The sequence below is a fragment of the Conger conger genome, chromosome 4 (assembly GCF_963514075.1).
Source record: "Conger conger chromosome 4, fConCon1.1, whole genome shotgun sequence".
Lineage (NCBI taxonomy): Eukaryota > Metazoa > Chordata > Actinopteri > Anguilliformes > Congridae > Conger > Conger conger.
The window spans coordinates 62,183,760-62,206,180 of NC_083763.1; the positions used below are offsets into that span (position 1 = coordinate 62,183,760).

Consider the following 22,421-nt stretch of genomic DNA (forward strand, 5'->3'; position numbering starts at 1 on the left):
AATACAGGAGGGTGGAAACGAAACACTTTCATGGTATAACACGTTCCATCCACTGGATGGAGCAACTGCTTCTCCATTTATCTCTTGCAAATTCACTCTATGTAATTACAGAGATGGTTATTCCAAATTACTAAAATATTAAATATATTGGATTCAAGCCATCGACTACACGTTCAAACCTGTTTCATTGAGCAATTGAGGCTGTATTTTAGTCTTATTAATAAACGACTACATCAATATGAATATTGTAATAGCCTATAGGCCAAGCCAAAATCAGACAGAAAACTTATAATTTAATTTAGAATCTAACACTGCACAAATATGATATATTATATAGCCTATATTTAAGCACTTTAAACGTGTGAATATATTCATTATCAAGAGCCTTTTGAAACACAAGTTCGGTTTCACATGCTTACTGTACGTAAATATACTCTTATTCCATGTTGGTGTGCTTTGCCGCTGTCTGGAGAGCCCCTTTTTATGTAAAATAACAACTGTAGTTTAATTTAAAGGATGGGCGGGAGAGGCACGAGGGACGATTTCTTTTCTCGTCCACCAGTGTACTCCCGCATCAGATAGCGTAGTGTCAACACTGCTTCTTACGGAGAGGAACAGTGAGGCAAAACCCGCGCCCGTGACATGGATTTTGCAGGTAAACATTTGTGGGATATATAATTTTAATTTAGTCCAGGACAACTTGTTTTTAGAATTTCGGATGTATGGCTTTTGCGCGACTGTTCTTATAGCAGTCAAAAATATATTCGTCTTTTACATTACTAAACTAAAACCACAAAGACACAGCCCATACCATCGAAAAGACTGGTTTTACAATGGGAATGTAGTTGCGTCGTTTTAGGACTAGCCTACCATGTGTATGTATAAATAACAAAGTCTCTCTCTCTCTCTCTCTCTCTCTCTCTCTCTCTCTCTCTCTCTCTCTCTCTCTCTCTCTCTCTCTCTCGCTCTCTCTCTCACACACACACACACACACACAGACGCACGTTCATGTTAATTTAACGTATACAGCAAATTCACTTTAGTGAACTTTCAGAAAGTTGCGTTGAAGTCTTACTGGATTCTCCAATCGGCGGGTAATTACCACGGGTTACAACGCTGCATAGCTGAGATTGATATAAAAGCATAGTGGGCTTTGTGTCGGTTATTGCATTGCATCTTGAGGTCTTATCGCTATTGCAAAGCCGTTGCATGTAATTAATTGTCATAATAAACTGTATTTGGAAATTGGTGAGAAAAATAATAATAGTAATGCTTTTTCCTCCTCAATTTTCAGGGAATGACTCATGAAGTCTTATCATATCAGCTGAGACGTTAAGCAAAGGGAGAGAGAGAGAGAGAGAGAGAGAGAGAGAGAGAGAGAGAGAGAGAGAGAGAGAGAGAGAGAGAGAGGTTAGGTTGGAGCAGGTGATCGCGCCACAACAAACCTCCAAGGGGCTGATCGTCAAGATCACTGTGCACAGGATTCTTGTCCCGATCATGGTGCCAGCAAGTTGCCCTGGACCTTGTGTCATGCTGGCGTTGGCCCTTCTCCTGGGATGTGGCGTTACTTTTTCCCTTGGCCAGAATGACACGGAACCCATCGTTTTGGAAGGAAAGTGCTTGGTGGTTTGTGACTCCAGCCCCTCCTCAGACGGAGGGGTCACCTCTTCGCTTGGGATATCTGTCCGATCTGGTAGCGCAAAGGTGGCTTTCTCTGCGGTAAGAGGGACAAATCATGAGCCATCTGAAATGAGCAATACATCCATGACGATCTACTTCGACCAGGTCAGTCACCAACACCTTTAAATTATACATGTGTATATATGCTCGTCATGTGTGATGCTCTAAGTTGCCATCAACCAATTTACTTGTCTTTAAGTAGGCCTAAAACTTTTTTTTTCCATTTATGTCCGATGCTTGAAAGTATGTTTGCACTCTGTTTCATACACATATAGTTTCACAGTTTGACCTTATATAAATAGCAGATGCACATAGCACTGACGGATTTGAATGCATGTCCTGTAGCATTCTTTTTTTTTGTATAATAGCCCAAATTAGCCTAATTGCCAAACATTATCACATTATTGGGTTTACTTAAAATACAAGTGTTTCTAACTTTGTGGAATATTAATGGACTTACGTGCAGCTACACAGTTCACTTTGTTCAACTGTTTCACTGCCTCGATGTTTTATGAAGACTTCAATCTAAGAATACAACTGAGACAAATGACTGCGTAAAAGATCGAATACATGATAACAAACGTACCTGTGCAATGACATTCGGCTTCAATTCAACATGTGTATGCTAATATTTCACAAAACACACGCCGGTGACCTTGTTGCAAATCGGCCATTATGCCACATTTTCGCGATGTAATTCATGGAGGGATAATTTTCACGTTAATATTAGACCGGTCAAATTAAGCAGCCGGTTAATGCCAATATTTTACTCGCCCTTGTTTCAGCAAATTGGTGCTATTAACAGTCAACATAAATTTGCCTGTTTGTTACGAACAGACGGGGCTATAATGGTAGACATCACTTGATTTCGTGATGCTCGTTAATTGGCCTTCAGCTCAAAATTTACATAAACAACCAATTAACGCATTGATTGCCATATATTACTAGCATGCAGTACATCGTTAAAAGAGACACTGTGTGAACAAAGTTTCTGTCAGATGATCAAGGTAAACCACAATATCCTCTGTTTTGAAAAGAATCACAAGCAACACACGATTATCTGGGCTATTCACCTTTTAAAATAACGATACGTGTGGGCCTATCATTGTGCTTGTGTCACTGAAATAAAGAGCTACTTCCTACTACCTTAGGTAGTGTAAAACTATAGGCGACACTTTAACGCAAAAGCCTAAACATCAGGCTACTGACGTTGTGGATTTAACGTTACCACGAGAACATAAATAACATGGAGCTATAACAAACATTTACGCATGTGGGTAGTTTCTAAACGCTCATACAACACGCGCTCGCGCGCACGCACATGCACGCACGCAGAGAGAGAAAGAGAGCGAGAGAGCTAAAGGTTTCTGAATTCCACGATAAAGTGCTATTGCTAAACTCTTGATCGCATGAGTAGCCTGTTGTGTCAATGTCTTCACGTGTCTTCATCCTAACAGGAAATATTGTGCACTCGTAATGTTACATGCAATGCTGTCTTTTTGTTACAGGTATTAGTAAACATTGGCAACCATTTCGACCTAAAAGCGAGTGTTTTTCAAGCGCCAAGGAGAGGAATTTACAGTTTCAGCTTTCATGTGGTTAAAGTCTACAACAGGCAGACAATACAGGTGAGCAGACATGCATGCCTTGTACAAAATCAATCCTAGTCAGTGCAAGGTGGATCGTAGCCAATAGCTACAATTCACTTTGTGTAGAAGCGTGGAACACATTTTGCACTTAACGCTGGCGTATTTCCTCGTGCAATTCGTTATTTGCTCGGAGTAAATGTAATACACTCTTTTATTACTTAGGTCAACCTGATGCAAAATGAATATCCAGTCATATCAGCGTTTGCCGGAGATCAGGACGTTACTCGAGAGGCTGCGAGCAATGGAGTTCTGCTGCATGTGGAGCGCGAGGACAGAGTCTATCTGAAGCTAGAAAGGGGAAATCTCATGGGCGGATGGAAATACTCTACATTTTCTGGCTTTTTAGTTTTTCCTCTATAATTTATTTGCAAGTATTTGTTGCAAGTGACTCTTCCGTCGTTGAAGAAAACGAAAATATGCCGTTGGTTTGAACCGAACGGTCAGAGAATCCAACAGACTTAAGACAACAACATATTTAGGGAACGTCATTAAGGACGTTTCCTTGGAGCTCGCACTTCAAATTCATTGATTCCCATAATCTCTAGGATAAACGAGTTAAACAGCCTGTGCAGTCTACAAAGTGAAGTTCGATATTCCGTCTTGGATTTTATTTTTGGAAAACCATTGACTTTTTGTCAATAAACTACTCGGTGTATTTGGACTATTGAATGAATAAGAAGATGTCCACGCCGAAGAAATAAAGCCCTGAACTTCATGTCTTTATTAATGCTTTATTTTGTGTTTGTATGGCAAGAAAAATGGCTTTAGTCAAGTAAAGTGTGTGGAATTCTGGACGTTCCTGTGTCAAGAAGTGCTTTATCGCCAAAAGCATTTTTGCACGAATGGACGATCTTTTGTTTTGTGCTGTTTCTGGTGTTTCTTTTGGATGCTGAACATATCCTACTGAAAAAAGATGCCACTTATAAACCGCCTACTATTTAAGAAGATTATAACAGAAGAGAGTCATATTCCAGTAAATGGAGGCATCCAATGAAGAACTATTTTACTAAACGTTTTAGTATAATTTATAAAAAATATATACAGTATTCACTTTATCGTCTGTCCTACAGTACATTCCGGATGCGTAGCTTTGTCCGACTTTGTTCAGTGACTTTGCTCACAATTGTATGTTGTGAAAGAACTACATAAAAAATCCCCATATAATATTCCGCCGAAGTAATAAAATATTGTATTGTTATGCCTATATTTACTTATTTTATTTTCCAAGATTTTACAAAGATGATCTGTCTCGTCATTACTTATTTATAACATGCGAAAAAATTGCATAGCTTCATTTGCCACACATACCTTGTTTGCCTTGAAGGCTGACTGCCCCACAGCTACAAGTTGGTTCTGTCCCTGTCCATGGTTCTGAAAATTGCGCCGCGCTGGTCCGGAGTACTTAATCTCTTAGGGATTTGAGCACTGTACAAGAGGTCACCAATGAACTCAATTTAGGTCGGACTAAATCTGATTGATTGTATTGTATATTTATGCATTTAACTAGTAATTAAGACATGAACCCTCCTCATGACCGTTCTGAGTTTAACAGCAGTAAAAAAAAACTGGAATCACCCTATCATAAAAAGCTAAACATTGCCCTTTTTATATTTTTTATAAAAGCGGTGCACCATCACCAACACAGATTGTCTTATGTGTTTTTTTTAACCGTGCAGTTATGAAATCCAAAGGTACAATCAGCTAATCCAGTCTTACAGGACTAATTCTGATGTGTCTTGTCAAAATGAAAGGCTATACTGTCTCTCTGGAATCTCTGGAGTAGGAAGACAGGTATTCACCAATTTATTGTTGAGTGACAGGTTGTCTCTACATTAAAATATTGATTTAGGATTTAAAATTCAACGAAGTGGCTTCATCACAGGCAGTCTGGTGGGGGTGGGTATTGACCCTGTGCATACATAATACAGTATGCATCAGTGACATGAGGACAGCACAAGGGTTAACATACGCACACACAAACACACACAGCACAGGGATAAGGATATTGTGAAAATCTGTCAGTGTACTTACACCCAGGGCTGTTTTTAGGCGTGCGCGCGCGCACACACACATGCACACACACACACACACACTCTCTCTCAAATACACACACGCACACACACATTCAAAAGCAAAACAGAGGGCCATGCTTTAATTCCATTTCTCCTCTCTAGAGTGTATGTATGGAACACATGAATGTTTGCACAATTGAACAAAAGTAGCCCTTGGGATATATAGTCTGTATGTCCTCACAATTTAATCGAAGATACTGTGCTTTACCAATAACATGACGATAACAAAGAATGCTAAAGTTGGAGAGATCACTGGGCCATAAACTAAATTAAAAACAAATGATTTAGGATTTTATAACAAAAAAAAACCCAATAAATATTACAGGACATCATAATACTTCAATGTGATTTATTCAGTATTAGTGCGATGTATATGGTCTTACCATCGAGATAATATACACTGCAGATAATAATTGTTGCTTCCTGCAACATTTAAGTTTGAGTTTTTATTTTATTTTCAAATCTCAATTTAATCCTTCAAGGACATGTGTTTTGTTGTATCAAAAAGGTACTCTTTTCCTGTGATATTTTAAAGAATTAGTTATGTGTGCTCCATTTCACTTAATTTTTTTTTTCCCTTCAGTCTCCAGAATGTGTTGTTGGCTTCAATCTATTCATATCAAATGGTTTATGGAAGTTGAAATAGTTCACAAGATAATATCGAAGGAAATGGAAATGTTATTTGCTTTTACATATTGCTAATCAAAATATTACCTCTGTCAATAAAATGTGAAAAATGTGGAGTTTAGCTGCTTCACAATCAAGCAGTGTGGACTGAACTCAGGGAGAGGGAAAACGGCTTACAGTACATTCCGTGACACACAACATCATAAAAAGCCTCATATATAAATATTATATTTCAAATGCACATAGATATAGATCTGACGCTGAGAAGGAATTATTAGAGGCTCAAATGTTGACAGTTTTAAGTCCCTCAGTATAGGGCTCTGGGCTGATGTTTGTGCCTGTTACCACAGGGCTTGTGCACTGCTGACTAATCACAGTGCAACAGGACAGAATAGACTAAAGATTGGGCACCAATCTAAGTGGTCAAATAGCACTAAAATCTATTTGAAAATCAACAAAACATGTAATTTCATCTGGGTGCTTGTGTATTTGTTATATCTAGAACCACTGTGTTTTAATATCTGTAATTATTTTTATTAGATTTTTCTTCTATGAGACAGAATAACAACATTGTGGTCTGTGAATGTAGTTTACCATTATTCACAAAAAGTACAGCTGGAGCAAGGAGTGTTTTGCTTGGTCAAATGCTCTGAAATTTGTAGAATTTGAAATAGGTGCAATATCTGCAGTTGGAAAAACGGAGTAAAACCGGCACTTATGTATAATCTTTGGATGACAGTCAAATCAAGTATCAAGGAAATTAAGTAGAAATTTGATTTTGACATGATCCTCTCAGGGAACTGTGAGTATAGGGTAAGTGTGATGTATTGCAATCCATTATATGATATTTATGTACTGATTATCTTTTTGCTTGATAGTGTCTGAAAATAGATTTTCTTTCTTTTTTTAAAAATGTGGTAGTTACTGAAAACAGCCAGAGGAGGTCAGAATGTTTTTTATTTTGACACACAAAAGTACACCATGAAAGTAAAAAATCAGCTCTCACTGCAAACATTTTCAACCAAACAATCACTTTGTAGCATTGCATGTCAGGTAAGACTAGTGTCCTTTCCTTGGTGGGGGTTACCAACACAAAGGCAAAGGTTTGTATTCAATAATTGCACAAATGTATTCTTGAAAAGCAACCAAATCTTAAAGTATAGTTACCTATTCCTTTTAGTATCTGCTTGGTACTGTGTAATTACTCCTAAGTAATGCAGTGCATTAACATGATACATTATTTCAAAGCAGCATTCTATCAAAACCACCATCTTTGAATAAACTAAATGCTTTGAGAAATGTTTATTGCATCCATCAAGTTAAAAGGACATATGAGATATTGTATATAACATAAGAATAATATTACCAATATTACCATGGAATCAGAATATGTATTTTTGTACTGACAACTGACAAGAAAATCCACCTGGTTTATAGTCCATATTTAAAAAGTAAAATTAGGCTTTATTACAAACAGGAAGTACTGGCCTTAAACTGAATGATTGCAGTCGACTTAATTTAAGAAACTTGCTCAATAACCAAAGTGTTGACCCTAGTTACCGACATACTGTCACAAAATTGAAAGTACATCAGATGTTTGCTCAGATTTTGCTGTAATTTCACAGAAGGATACATATTAAGAAATACACCGAATGAAACAGTGAACACGGTGTATTTCTAAAATGTCACTGTATATTTTAGTTCTTACAGGTTTCGATAAATAATATTCTATAATCAGATTTGCAGACAGACAATCTATTCCCACAAACATATTTTCATATAATTTGCATAGCACCAGTAGTAGACATCAATATATACAGTAACTAGCACCAACAGTAAAAGTAAAAGTAAAGGTGGATGCTCTCAAAGCATCAATGAACACAATTTTGACACCGTAAAAGCATATAATTAGAAGTGTGGCTTCTAAAATGTAAAATAAATCTCAGAGAATTAAGACACTTTTATGGGTGCACAGATGTGAGCATAGTATGGTTTGCAGACATTGTAAAAGTGGCAATAAAAAAGTTACTTCTCTTGAACAGATTGGCTGTAATACATCTTCCCCATTTAAAAATGCCTTTGTTCCAAGTAAAATGGATCTCCAGAATGTAGAGCTTTCTTATTAAATGTCTATCGTATAATAAATGCAATGTTTATCCTATACCCATACTGTTCACCCAGCAGGGTCATATAGCTCAGAGTGTTCTCTCATAGCAAGGCCCATTGTGAAACTGCATGCATTAGGTTCTAGAGAGAATATTAAACCCATCTGAAAGATATCACTGGTTGGCTGAGGATTTTATAACTGGTGTCGGCAACAGTTATTCATTAATCTCTGGCTTCGCATGTCTTAAACAGCCACTTTGTCAGGATCCCCTGTTGTGTGGCACAGCTGTAATGCCTGCTCAGTCAGCCTTGCACAAAAGCCACCAAGATATGATTTCCACATTGCCTGAAGGATTAAATGGTTTTCCTCAACCAGAAATTAAATTCCATCAGTTTTGCCTCTGTCACTCTGTAAATCCCAACAAGCATAATTTATCCGGGACTGTTAATGGAGTTTGGATCTACCTAGCTGTCCACCATTTTGAAAGGGAATGCAAAATATGACTTCATACAAAAGGTATATGTTAAAGTACCTATGCCTGGTTGTTAAGTAAGGGACTAAATCCCTTCCTGATTTAGTCCCTTACTTTAATTACCCATAATTATTACCTGATTAAGACAATATTAACTAACATAGATTTAATACATTTTATTTTGTTGGAATGTCTTTCTTTCACTCAGGTATGTGAGTTGGGGAAAATGATTGATGATTAGGCATGTTAGACTAATTTGGTTTGACAAGCTTTCATTCTGAGACACAGTCCCAGCATTATCTGAATAAAAGACCAGGACCCTGCAACACTGACAGCAGATAGCATGGCTAAATATTCAACATTTCTCCTTGTTCTGGGATACTGCTACATTCAGAACTTCACAAATACCTCTACTGGTATAACTTTAAATGCTCATTTCTGGCAGTTGGCCATAAGTTCAAAATATCAGATTTGCATGACAGTCAGTATATTAACTAGAACCTCCCAAATATGCCTTTTAATTTAAAATACTGCGATTATTGGTCGGTAGTATACATGGTTTCAGAAAATGGCATTTCAGGCTGCAATTTCATGTAGTTTACCCAGCAACTAACAATGTCAAACACCAGTCAACAGGCACAAACACTGTATGAAAATATGTTTGCTAGACAATTATATTTTAATTGAATTGACAGAATAACACAGGACGTATGCATTACTACCTTATTTCCCTTGTGGTAACCACCACACTACCCTCCTGACAACTCTCTACAGGTAAACACATATTGAATAATCCATCCTACCCTTATGTACAAGTAGCAACATGTTATACTCATGTGATTTTAATGTTGCATTTAACAAGCCAACACAAATAAACAAACACACAGACAGCTCTCTTAAAGTAAAGAGTGCTGAATTCATCTGGCTTCTGATTCCAAGCTCAGAGTTTCAGCAACTTTGCTTTGCTTTCATGTAGCTTATTATTCATACCCCCATAGCCCCAGCACTCACAGGCCAGGTTCAGCTCTGTAAATAATGAAGATACCCAGACAAACACACGCGGCCTTGTTTTTCCCAACATAACTCCTGGCACACATATAAATAATAGCTTTTGTAGTTGGCACAGTGCACCATAAAGTTGTGCCACCACTACTGGTCCCTGAAGCTGCTTCACTTCCCAGAATGCTCTTTTGTACCTTCCATGCAAATATTTGAAATACACTCCACACACTGTGACACCATATTGGTTAACTCAATTCAATATTACAAAGAGGCCGGTCCAAATGAACAGGAAAATGAGCCCAACTCTCCATCCCTGCTTTGGCCAACTCTGTATAATGGCAGTTGGTGACAGATCCATTAACACATCTCTGTTTGGTGCATGGAGTGCCACAGAGAGACGCAGTGGGAAGTGTCTAATGACTGACTGGATCGCCACCTCCCAGCCTCTATCTACACCAGCGCAAAATCTTCATAATCACTAAAGCTTTGTCCAAGAAATCAACAAAATAAAATCAGTGAGAGAATGGCATGAAATATACTCAACTGCCATTTAGGTATCCTCCTCAAGTGTTATGTAACTGTGGCTAAAAGTTGAAACCCTTTTTACTGTTGGTATGTATAAACCTTTGGAGTATTGCCTGCATGATTCTTTTTATTATCCTCTCTGGAAAGCTAATGGACATACTGTGGCCTTTCCATGTTTTGCCCACTGAGTCATACATAAAATTGACCAGCATCCTAATAATGAGTTTTACACAGAGCAGTGTCACCTTGACACATACAGTAATAGGTTAGGTATATGGTCTTAATATACCAGGTCTCAGATACTGTAGGCTTCTCCGATCTGTGCTGAAGCTAGGTGGGGCTTCACAAGTTAGCAGGTTTCGAAGCATCCTGCGGGTGAGGCTACTGTGGTTCCCGTAGAGGTGCTGCTGGCAAGCTATTATTGGAAGTGTTCTTCTGCAACCTGGCTGCTGTTTTGTGTTCTACACATTGGAACTGGCTTCAGTACTGCCATATGCTCTAGCTCTCCTTGAAGTTCTAAGCCCTTTTGGAGTGAAAACAGTATTAGGGAGAAAGAAAAATACCACGTTTTCTGAGGAGTGGCTGGATGTATTGGTGACTTTTCAAAATGGTAAGGCCTCCTGTAAGGAGCATGCTGGACCTCCTTGGTGATTGGGTAATCCTTTGGGATTGATTATTTTGTCAAAGAGCTGTGTCTGGAGCAGGGACTAGAGCTGGAGCAGCTGTCTGAAACAACATTGTAAAAGACTGTTGAGTTACTTTCTGTTACCTGCTGAACCTGCACTGGTTAAGGATCTCTTGCTGTCACGGTGGGGTATCAGTCCAGGCATTCAGTTTATATTTGAATTGCACCCACAACAGCATGAGCAAAAGAGCAGCAGTTGAAACTGATAACTATCTGAGCCAGAACTATGACAACCCCATTGGCCTTAAGGTCAAAGGACAGTGGTCATGGACAGGTGGGAGGGCAAATCATGACTGGTTTAATTATATTGTATGGGTGTGGTCTTGGTGATTTATGACAAGTGTTATAAGAGACATAGGGGCTGTTGCTGGTCAACACAGGGAACAGCCAACGTAATCTCCAACATGTAGCTCTTTTATACAAGCCTCCCAATTACTGTATCCTGCACTGTCTACTAAACAGACTGCCTATAGTATTGTGTGTATTTATTGAGTACACAAAGGGCAGTATGTGAAAAATTCCCTCCATACTAGTTTACAACTGTACTGTGGAAGTGTCATAAGTGGCAAAAAGGCTGCACCTCTTCAGCACTTTTTAAGTACATTGCATTAAGATAAGACTTTGGTTCCTTAACAACTTTCTCAACCAGTGTGTTCAAATTACTCAATATACTCATTACTGTTCAAGTAAGCTGTTTCGGACATAATCTAGGACATGAACCAGGAATTGACATTCCGTCAGACGCTTGCAAATTCAAGTACAGTTTATAAAGACTATGACGCCGCAAAGCTCATTTCCCCTCAAGTACATTTTAATTCTAAAATGTCTTCCCATCAAACTAATTAGTCAGCAGAGATTTATTTTTTGAGACCCACATTTTCATTTCCTTTGGAGTTTAGGTACCCAGTGCTCTTGCACATCTGGTGCTAAAACCACCATTGTCAAACATGACAGCCTCCATGACCTGGCTTCATGCACCAATGAGCAGCTCCCATAGGAATCAATGGAACCAGTAAGCAGAAGCTGTCTCCAGTTCTTATACCTCGATGATCTAGAGCATACACAATGTAGATGCCCTGTCACTACTGATTGTATGAAGCAGAAGCTTTGTGTACACAACACAAGATACAAAGTTTAAATGAATCACGCATTAATAATGAAATACTATTAGTAATCATAAGGATTGGTACATGTAAGAATCCCTTGAATAATTGCTGTCTGCACTGTCCCAAATTACAAAAGGGAGATACGCAACTGGAGAGTCCTGGCACAGTACTATTCTGTTAGGAATGAACTGTGATAGTCATCCAAGTGAGGTTCTTCCAGCTGAGTGTATTGGGTGATAAATAGAGAGCATTTCAGAATAAGGCCATTTGTCAGTAATTTCCCCCCTGAAATATACCAACTGACACAGAGGCATGCTTCAGGCATATTTCACAGCAAAAAAAAAACTGTAGAGACCTTGCTCATTTCAAACCAAATGGAACAGTGCTATCAAATGCATTTTTCTACAGTTAATTAACAATACATAATTTACATAGAGGTTGTACAGTTATCTCTAAAAACTGAAGAAGTGTATAAAAAAAATCTATGCTCTTGGTATGCTAATATATTGGCAAATGTTTTAAGAATATATGAACATGACATATTTAGTGATAATCCACTGTGCACCAGCAAATTGCATGCTTATTAGCTGAAGGCAAGAGATATCAGAGAGGACGAAATGGATTAAAATAAGTCAAAGCATATGCGGTTTGTCATTAATGTTGATCAAAACCTTTCAGCAAGACCTATTTTTTGATGCTTAAAAAACACTGAGAGGTCAGTACTTTGATTAAAATGTCCATAAAAACAAACAAAAAATACTTATTTGTCTGAATATTCATTGAGTAGAACAGAAAGCTAAGTATACTGTCCTCATTGAATTTTGTGCAGATATGCTTCATTCACTGGTATCTAGATATATTCTAGTACACTTCATGCACTATTCCTGAACAGGCAAAACGTAAACCAAATGAGCAATCATTAGGTTTACGTTTCATTCAGGTACTTAGAAGATGCTCTTAAACAGATTCAGTAATGTGTATGACGACCTAGAATGCCCTAGCCAATTGCAAAAGGTTAATATATGCCTTAAATTCTGCCAGAAAATATGGAATAGTGGGGAAACATTTCCAATATGTTTAAAACGACCTTAAACTGCAGCCCCATATTGACTTACATGAAGAGCAAAAGTAGCAGGATTTGTTTCTGTAAATTTGTTTGATGATAGCTAACAAGGTAGAATTTACTTTTCACATTACCTTGAGGAAGGCATGGATTTGTACTTCAGGAGAGCACATTGGCACTTTCTATAGAAATTAATCGGATGCAGTGACATAATTATCTGAGGCTTGCGTTATCGACACAATGTTCTCATGCAGCACACAGTCCGGAACATACTCAGAAGATGCTGATCATCCCACACATTCCCGGGGATACAGAAATACAGACAATGCTTGCCATGGAAAAGATAATGGCAATGGTTAACTACCTGAGTCTTTTAATTTAACACTGCGTATTTTAAACTTGGTTATGCTTAGATCTCTGACTCCCTGTCATCATTAATGAAAACACAGCGGTTTGAGTTTGTACACATCGGAATAGGTGTTAACGCACTTCCCCTCGTTGTGTTTATTCTCAAGTTGACACTCCCTGCAGCCATTTTCTAACAATAAACACTGCAACGTGATAGATGATACTGTATTAATATTATAGCATTCATTTTGTGTTGTTGCATTTCTCTACAATCTCTGAATTAAAGTATATACGGTCTACGTACTGTATATAGAATTGAACCAAATGAGGTAAATCCACTTGGTTGTTTATTTATTTATTTATTTATTTATTCATTAATTAATTTAACTTTTTTTCACAACAGTTGGCATACCAAACACAAATCAGCGGTTTTCCCTGGATGTTTTGTGCTCTTGTCTCTATGGGCATGTTTCCTTTGTGTGCTCTGGAACAGGTTGAAGAAGAGAAGCAATCAGAAATCAGAAAAAAACAGATCAGAAACATCTCTGCACATAATACCCTAAAATTCTATTTAAGGCATCTTAAATAATGTTACACAACCATTTCAATTCCTTTTTTCCCATTCTTATTTTATTATTCTAGCAAAAAGAGATATAATGGTGCATTCTAAATTCCAAATGTCAGTGACTCTTCTATTTATCTGGTTTTGTTTGCCAGAGTTTCAGATTTCTGTGTTAGTTAAATATTCTACATACAGTTATTATATTCTCTTTCACACCCGTCGTAATGTCAATGCTTATGCTCCAGCCAGTTAATCCCATTGTTGCTGATGTCTGTGAGGCTGACCATTTGGCTTGCTTGATCCTCTTTTTTGAGTCTCTTTGAAGATTCCATGTCATTGTTACATGGTGCATTACACATTTATAGTTCCTTTTTTCTTGAAACTGTCTGTAGAGACACCTCAGTTTTGATCAGTTTCTTTATTCAACATCTTACAAGTCCCCCCTCTCTACTTCTTTCAATTTGATGACACCATTGGACAAATCCCTCATACAATATGTCAACCTTAAAAATGTCACTGAGACCTTTGACAGAGCACCTGTTTCTCTGAATAATAATCACTTGGTTTCGACAGCTTTTTCCCAGATTTTTAATTTCACGTTTCAGTAAAATTCTTCTTGAAAGTATTTTTAAGGTTCACTTGGAGCATGTATGATGTTTTTTTAAAAAGTGAAATTGACAGAAAGAAAAAAAAAAGCTGGCACACAGAGTGCACCAAGTGCATGAACTTTAAAAGGATACGTTGAACTAAATATGTATGTGGTGCCAGTGGTGGTCTCTGGGCCTTTCCTAAAATTACTATTAAAGACCAGCTGGCATTTCAATCACAATGTCATAAAATACAATTTTAAAGAGTGAATTTAACCCCATTCACTCTGCCTCCTTGTGGTTGAGGCGTCCATGTCTCACATTATTGCTGCATTCATGTTTATGTCATACAAAAAACTGTGATGAAATAAAACCACAAAACGGCGATGCCAGATTGTGAGAACAGCAGTTTAGACTCTTATCAGTTTCTTATTTACAATGCCGGGCAATAACAGCAGGATCCCCCATTCCACACTAATGGTTTACAACCCTGACCTGGTCACAGACTCAGCCAATAAAATATATATTCTAAAAATCCTTGATACCATTTCTCTATGTCAAAAAAATCATGTTCCAATATAAGAACCAAAATATACAATTCAGAAGTTGAATGAATAATATATATTTTTTGTTCTTAGTTCTCAGCTTTATTCCATGTTTCCCGTTTTGAAGAAATACATTTGTTTGTTTTACAAATATACAGGCATATTTATATAACCAAATGTCCCACCTGGTAATGAACCACGACAAGTTTTGTGACTACGGTTGAAGTTTATTTGATAATCTGCTGAGCCTTTTTGAGAAAATTATGTTTTTGCTGGAACTATACCCAAGCAAATGCCATCTTCAACTACTTGTTATTGTTGCGTAAATGCATTGCTAGGTCATTTCAGTAGTAAACTAGAATAAAACATGGCACACTTCTTGTACAGGGTTTCCCACCCTTTCCAACAAGGTGAAGGATAGTTTTGGAATATCACTGCATTCACATATCATAATGAATATACAGACATGCGTAATTACAGGATTTGAACTTTCTATAGATGTAAACCTGTAATTGTGCTGGCTGACAGGCTCGGGTCAACCTCATTTTGATGCAGATTTGATGAAAGGCATTAGGTTGTGTAATCCTTTTTGGAGACCTAGTTGAACACTTTATAATTAATACTCTTATATAGGTGAATAAAACACATATGAAGGTTAATTGTCTTTACATTTTTCTTTAAAAAATAATCAGTTTTATTCATGTGTCTGGACAAAAATGCAGATGTTTTATATTTGGAGAGATTTGGGGACACTTGAGGACATCTGGACTCAGTTTTGGGAAAGCTCATGTGGAATTTGAATCCCTGTCGATATCTTAATCATATTTTATACACAAGTTGACATCAAGTTTGTGCATAAATATGAAGTCGTTTTTGGTTGGTTGTTGACATAGGAATTCAGATATTCTCTGCTAAACTATAAAAAATATAAGGTGTTTTGTGTACACTGTATGTACATGCTCTGACATACATTTGTTCTGTCTCAAATTTATGAATGGTATAAGCCTCTTCTTTAATTTAAGTCTTCAACTAATGGTTTAAATTGTACAATTTCGGGCTCTAGCATGAAATAGAGAACGTCCGTGGCTCAGTGGTTATATAATAGTTTAGCAGCAGCAAATTTAGAGTTTGTGAATAGTATCACTGACTCCCCTGAATGAGTCATGTCATATCACATTCAAAACAAGGATATATGCAATTTATCACAATGTTACCTCAATAACATTATATATTGACCTCACATACCTCACATGTGTTAAAGCTTAAAGTATCCCCCCTCTTCCCCTATAAAGCCAATGTGGGTGACATTAATGATTACTAAATGTGCTGTAATTGTAAGAAATATAGATATACAGTACTGTGCAGAAGTCTAAGGCACCCTTGACTTTATTTTTTTGTGTGTGTGAGTATAAAAGAACACATTTGAGATTTCCAAATATTCATTTTCAAAAGATTTAATTTTACAGAGACATTTTTGTATTTAATTAAAAAAAGTAACATATTACTGTAAGCAATTGACTACTTTTACATAACAACTTGATGAAGGCTATCTGAGATCAGAAGCAAGGAGCCAACCAAAGTCCGCAGAAGAACTGTGGCAAGTTCTCCAACATGCTTGGGACAACCTCCCTGCTGATTATGTCTCATAGAACTGCATTACAGCGTTAGCTATCTCAGAGAAGTGATGCAGTTTTAACACCGAAGGGTGGCCACAAAATATATTGATTTGATTCAGTTTTTAACTATTCTGCCAAATTAATAAAATGTAATGGAAAATGTATAGTATGTTTATTTAAATGTATAGTATGACCTTTCATTGAATAATTTTTGAAAGAATCTTATCTGTACAGAATGTTATACAGGTGCCTAAGACTTTTTCACAGTACTGCATACTTTTTTAAAATTATTAAAATGAAATGTCTTTTACATGTTTAATGACATTCTAATAAAAAAAAGAGTTTTTGAATTGATTGGGGCTTCTTTTTCACTAGTTTGGAATTACTTATCCCTGGTTATGGATATGGGTATGCACTTTGTTGTACATCGCTCTGCCAAATGCCATTCATTTAATGTAATGTAATGGGGTCATATCTGACCCCAGTTGGTCATTTGTGTGTGTGTGTGTGAAATATGTTGGTCATTTGAGGGTTAAACTATCAGACAGATCAGATCAGTATCAGACAGATACCAAAATTTTAAATGGCTTTCATGTTCCCATAGTTATTTAACAGTGCTGAGAAACTTCTGTATGACCCTACAGAAAAAAAAAAAGAAAAAAAGTTTAATTTAAGTTTTTAACAGTTTAACTTTTTTTAATTAAATGTTTTTATTCAATTTTCTACTTTAATGTCATTATATATACAGATAGACAAGTCCATTTGGGTGATTAAATTTGCCATTTCATACTTCTGAAGGAAACTTTATCCACATCATTGACATGCCTAGGCATTACAAGGTGTGACACTCACGGTCATGGTGAGAAAACAATTTAAATAACAAGCTCATTTAAACTAAAGCTGAAAATAAAGAAGTACTTGGTGCACTCTTGGTGTGCTAGCTCTGTCTTATTTTTTAGACTGCTACTGCTGTAGCCTATTCACTATGTTATGATGCGTTGTGTGTTCAGAGATGCTCTTCTGCATACCACTGTTGCAATGTGTCGTTATTTGCATTACTGTCACTTTTCTGTCACTTTTCTGCCATTCTCCTCTGACAGCTTCGCAAACTCTAGGGACTAGTGAGTGTGTGAAAATCCCAGAAGGTCAGCAGTTTCTGAGATATTCAAACCACCCTCTCTGCCACCAACAATCATTCCATGGTCAAAGTCTTTTAGATCAAATTTTTTCCCCATTCTGATGGTTGATGTGAACATGAACTGAAGCCCCCGACCCATGATTGTATGCATTGCACTGCTGCCACATGATTGGTTGATTAGATAATTGCATGAATAAGTAGATGTAATAAAGTAACGTAAAGTTCTCAATGAGTGTATATATTAAATTAATTATAATGTAGGGCCCAGGTGTCTCTAGTGTTCATGTGTATATTTACTTAACTTGCATATAAATGCATAGTATTGGAGAGAAATGTTGCAGAAACATTCACACCCTCTGTGGAATACCTTTGCCTGTTTCCCAGCAACCTGTCAGCCTCGGCAACATTATTTTCTGAACCACTTGCTTCTCTCTGAGGTTTTCTCTGGCATGTGAATATCTTTTGTATTCTTTTTCCACATTTCTTACAAATTATAAAGTTTAAAACTGTGTTTTAAATGCAAAGATGGTGTGAATATATCCCCATAGAGTGCCATCATCCCCTCTCATTCCTAAGCCTTGTGGTCTCCAGACGACAAATTTTTTTACCATTTTTTCCTTCTGCCATTTGCACACTTCTGCTCTTTCTTACTTTTCTTCAGAGAAGTGGAAGATGAAGTTAAATAAAAGTTGCTAGTTTTCTTTTTGTTGACTGCACACTACAAGAAATACCAAGCTGAAGGTCACAGCAGGCCTGTGCTGCTTCTACAGCCCAGCAGTGGAACACCTGGGCCATATCTGAATCAGCATACTTGCCTACTATTTAGTATATAGTAAGTTGTGTACAGCTTATATACTCAATAGAAGGCAAGTGTGCTGACTCGGACACGGCCCGGGTCTAATCAGCAGTACACCTGCTTGTTATTACTGTAGGTACACCTGCTCATTAACAGAAATAGACTGCTCCTCTATACAGTGGCTCATGTGGCTGCAACTCAATATATAGTAAATCATGCAGACTGAAGAGGTTTAGTAATTTTTTGGATAAACATTAGAATTGGCAGGAGACGCAATCTAAATAATTTTGACCAGGGTCAGAGACATATCAGAAACAGCTGCCCTTCTGGGTTCCTCAGGCAATACAATCTATAGAGTTTACAGAGAATGGTGCGATAAACAAAAAACATCCAGTGAGCAGCAGTTCTGTAGGTGAATTGTTAATGAGAGGTCAGACTAGAATGGGCAGAGTTGTTTAAGCTGAGAGAAATAACAGCTTTTTACAACAGTGATGTGCACGATCTTGAAGCAGATGGACTACACCAGCAGAAGACCATGCTGGATTCCAATTATGTCAGCTATGAACATGAAGATGAGGCTACCGCGTGCACATGATCACCAATCAACTGAACACTGGTCAATTGAAGATTGGAAAAAACATTGCCTGACAAATCTTGTTGTGACTTGCAGATGGTAAGGTCAGAATTTGGCATAAATATCATGAATCCATGGATCCATACTGCTTTGTGTCAATGGTACAGGCTGGTGGTGGTGGCGTAATGGTGTGGGGATTGTTTTCTTGGCCCACATTAGGTCACTTAATTGAGTATCATTTGTATGCCACAGCATACCTAAGCACTGTTGCTGCCAATGTGCATCCCTTTAAGGCCACCGTCTACCTGTTTTCAAAGCGATACTTCCAGTAAGAGAATGTGCCATGTCACACTGCACACATCATCTCAAGGTGGTTCCACAACATAACAGTGACTTCAGTTCATTCAAAAGGCCTGCAAATTCCCCAGATCTTAATCCAAAAGAGCACCTTTCAGATGAGGTGGAACGGAAAATTTGCAACATGAACTGCATGATGCTATTGAGTGAGCATAGACCAGAATATTTCTGACATCTTGTTCAATACATGCTGTGAAGAATTCAGTTCCTGCCCTCTACTAAATAGACGTACCTAATAATGTTTAATTTCAAATCCAATGTCCTGGAGTTCAGAGCCAAAAAAAACATAAATTGTATCACTGTTCAAATACTTACAGACTGCACTGTACTGTATGTAGTAATACAGTAGTCTATAATATTATAGTATCTATTGTGGCACCCCTGCTCCTGAATGTTGTGCCACGTGGGTGGAGAACCCTGGAGGGGCCCGTGCCGGTCAACCGCGCAGATGTCACGCATTGGGAGAGGTGTGCGAAGGGGTATATCTGCCTAGAGATGTGATGGGGAGATCAGCACCTTGGAGAGAGATCCCTCTACCTGCGGTCCAGGACCCCGGCCAGCGCACATGAGTGAGCAGAGTGGAAAATCACTGACTCAGCTGCAGCCTCTTTTCCTAATGAGCAGGGAATGGGATTTAAGGCGCGGTCGAGGCTGCAGCCAGGCTCAGTTGGTGCCATTCCTGAGCGTGTGAGAGTGTGGAAGGCAGGGAGAGGAAGGACCTGCAACGCCCAGCCATACTGAACCTGAGGAAGACCCCACCTTCACGGACGGCAACACCGAAGACCTGGAAACGGACGCCGGTCACGTGAGCCAGATAAATTACCTTCCTATTCACCCCCTGTCTTTGTGTTTCCCGCCAGCCCTGACGCGGCCGAAGAGGGGAGGAGGGAGGAAGCCCTGGAAAATACCCCGGTCTGGGAAGAATCTTCGTTTATTTTTTGCCTAAACGGCCCCTTTGATTTCTCCAGTTTTCCCCTACCCTTGCCCTGAGGGGGGGGCGCTATCACCGATACCCCGAAAAAAAAACACAGAAAAAATAAAAAGAAGTATTTTTTCTGACATCTGCTATCTCCTGTGTTGGTTCCTAGCTGTGCCCACTCTCTGCACCTCAGGATTCACCCCGAGGCACCACACTATCAGAGTATCAATCAGTATGGATATTTATTTGATAGGGAATTGGCAAAAGGCAATGAAAAACACGGAAAAAAAAACATGTATGTAAGAGAGACAAAACAGAAGGGAAAAAGACAGGTCTCATCTCAGCTTCCATCAGCCTCAGGCACCCAATATTATATAGCCATTACCATTCTTTTTAATATGGAATTTAATCCTCCACCCCTTTTCAATTGCCTCTTTTCTGCTAACAACCCTCCCTTGTGGATCAAATCAGGAGAAAATACAAACATGCAAAGATACCAAATTTGCTTCCAGGTCTGCTGAAATCAATCTAAACTGAAAATTGCAAAACAGGGAGCCTCAGGATGTTTGGGAAAAAACAAGTCAAAGCTGTTTTGGGTAATGTGAGCCTGAGATGTCATAGCAGCAATTACTAAATGATTGAATAAAATCAAACAATGGATGCTGAAGCTATAAAAAAAAAGTGTGAATCATATTTTAGAATTTCATGTGTGTGTTGGAATTTTAGGGGATGTTGTTATTCATTTATGTGTGTAATATGCCTTTAGATTAGGATTACACTGAGATTTTTATCAGCGGAATTCCCTTTGGGTGTGCTTCAGTTTCACACCCTGTTGTCACCCAAAAATGAAATTATAGTATGTTTCCACTTACCCAGAATACTATGTATCCATCCAGAGATGTGATGCTGAGATCTGACAAATTTTGTTGATTTCAAGACAGTTCACCATGATATAATGGACCTCTATAGAGCACTTAGTATCTGGTAATCAATGCAATGACAATTTACATTTGAAAAACACCATCCAGCCTCCTGCCTCTCATAAAACTGCAGAGACACCTGAACTTCACAATGACCGAATCAGCTGCCACACCACAAGGCAGCAGCTCCATGATTAAGGTGTCCGAGTCTGCTGTGCACATGACGGCCTTGTCTTAATGTCTGAGTTGGGACAAAACAGCGAGCTCTATCACAAAGTCCAACCAATGGAAACCGAAACAAACAGAGACTGGTGCAATGTATGCAGTCAGACAGCAGTCCGGGCTCCACTTATTCTAGCCAGTAGATGGGTTATACAAGAAAGAAAGTGCTAAATATAAGATGGCTTGCATATCTTGGCTGGCCTGTAGGAGGAAGTGTTAGAGTATGACAAACACACACATGCATGCATACGCACTGTGCACTGTGCATGCACTTGAGTACATATAACATAATTTTGTGAGGCTTTGTCAATAGCTAATAGTAACTACTTGACAAGCAATTTCCTGGTGAATTACAGACAATGACTAACATTAGGCAAAGGAAGATTTTGGGCCAATAATTTGTCATAAAAGTTATTTAAGCCTTCTGGTCTGAAATAACAAGGCTTAAACTGTGAGCGAAACAAATTTGCTGATGAATTCATTTAATTTATGTAAAAAAAACTGTTTACTTCAGTGAGATCCCAATGAATGTACTGTAAATCCTCAAATTGTGTCCTGGGTCTTTTATTTACTGCACAAAGCACAGGCCTTTATTTGGGGCAGGCTTGTATTCGAGGCAGGACTTTATTTCTTATTTGGCTTCTGTTGTAGAATTTTATTCTTAGAAATAAAGTAAAAGGCTACACTTAAAGTGGGCCAACAATGTTCAACACTTCCTGTAACCTTTCAGAAATAAATTAGTGTAGGCTAATCAGGAAAAACCGTTTGGTAAGTCATAGTGTCAGTCTTAACAGACTTGGTTTATTGCAAATATTCTCAAACACAATAAATCACATGCAAGTCCAGAAT

The 22,421-nt window shown here is 38.1% G+C and overlaps 1 protein-coding gene across 2 annotated transcripts; it reads left to right on the forward strand.

Moving 5' to 3' along the window:
• The first annotated feature begins 571 nt into the window (after positions 1-571).
• Positions 572-4,533, forward strand: LOC133127297 (cerebellin-2-like). Of its 2 annotated transcripts, none has more exons than XM_061240072.1 (4): positions 572-655; positions 1,295-1,785; positions 3,189-3,308; positions 3,492-4,533. In XM_061240072.1, the coding sequence occupies exons 2-4, from the start codon at positions 1,498-1,500 to the stop codon at positions 3,687-3,689; spliced, it is 606 nt and encodes a 201-aa protein (XP_061096056.1). In that variant the 5' UTR covers positions 572-655; positions 1,295-1,497; the 3' UTR covers positions 3,690-4,533. The 2 variants fall into 2 exon arrangements, with proteins under 2 accessions (XP_061096056.1, XP_061096057.1); XM_061240073.1 differs by lacking the exon at positions 572-655 and adding an exon at positions 956-1,094.
• Positions 4,534-22,421: the final 17,888 nt, after the last annotated feature.

Coding starts and splice junctions, on each gene's coding strand:
- LOC133127297 (XM_061240072.1), top strand. CDS start 1,498: ATGGTGCCAGCAAGTTGCCCTGGACCTTGTGTCATGCTGGCGTTGGCC. Junction 1,786..3,188: donor TGACGATCTACTTCGACCAG/GTCAGTCACCAA, acceptor TTTTTGTTACAG/GTATTAGTAAACATTGGCAA. Junction 3,309..3,491: donor ACAACAGGCAGACAATACAG/GTGAGCAGACAT, acceptor TTTATTACTTAG/GTCAACCTGATGCAAAATGA.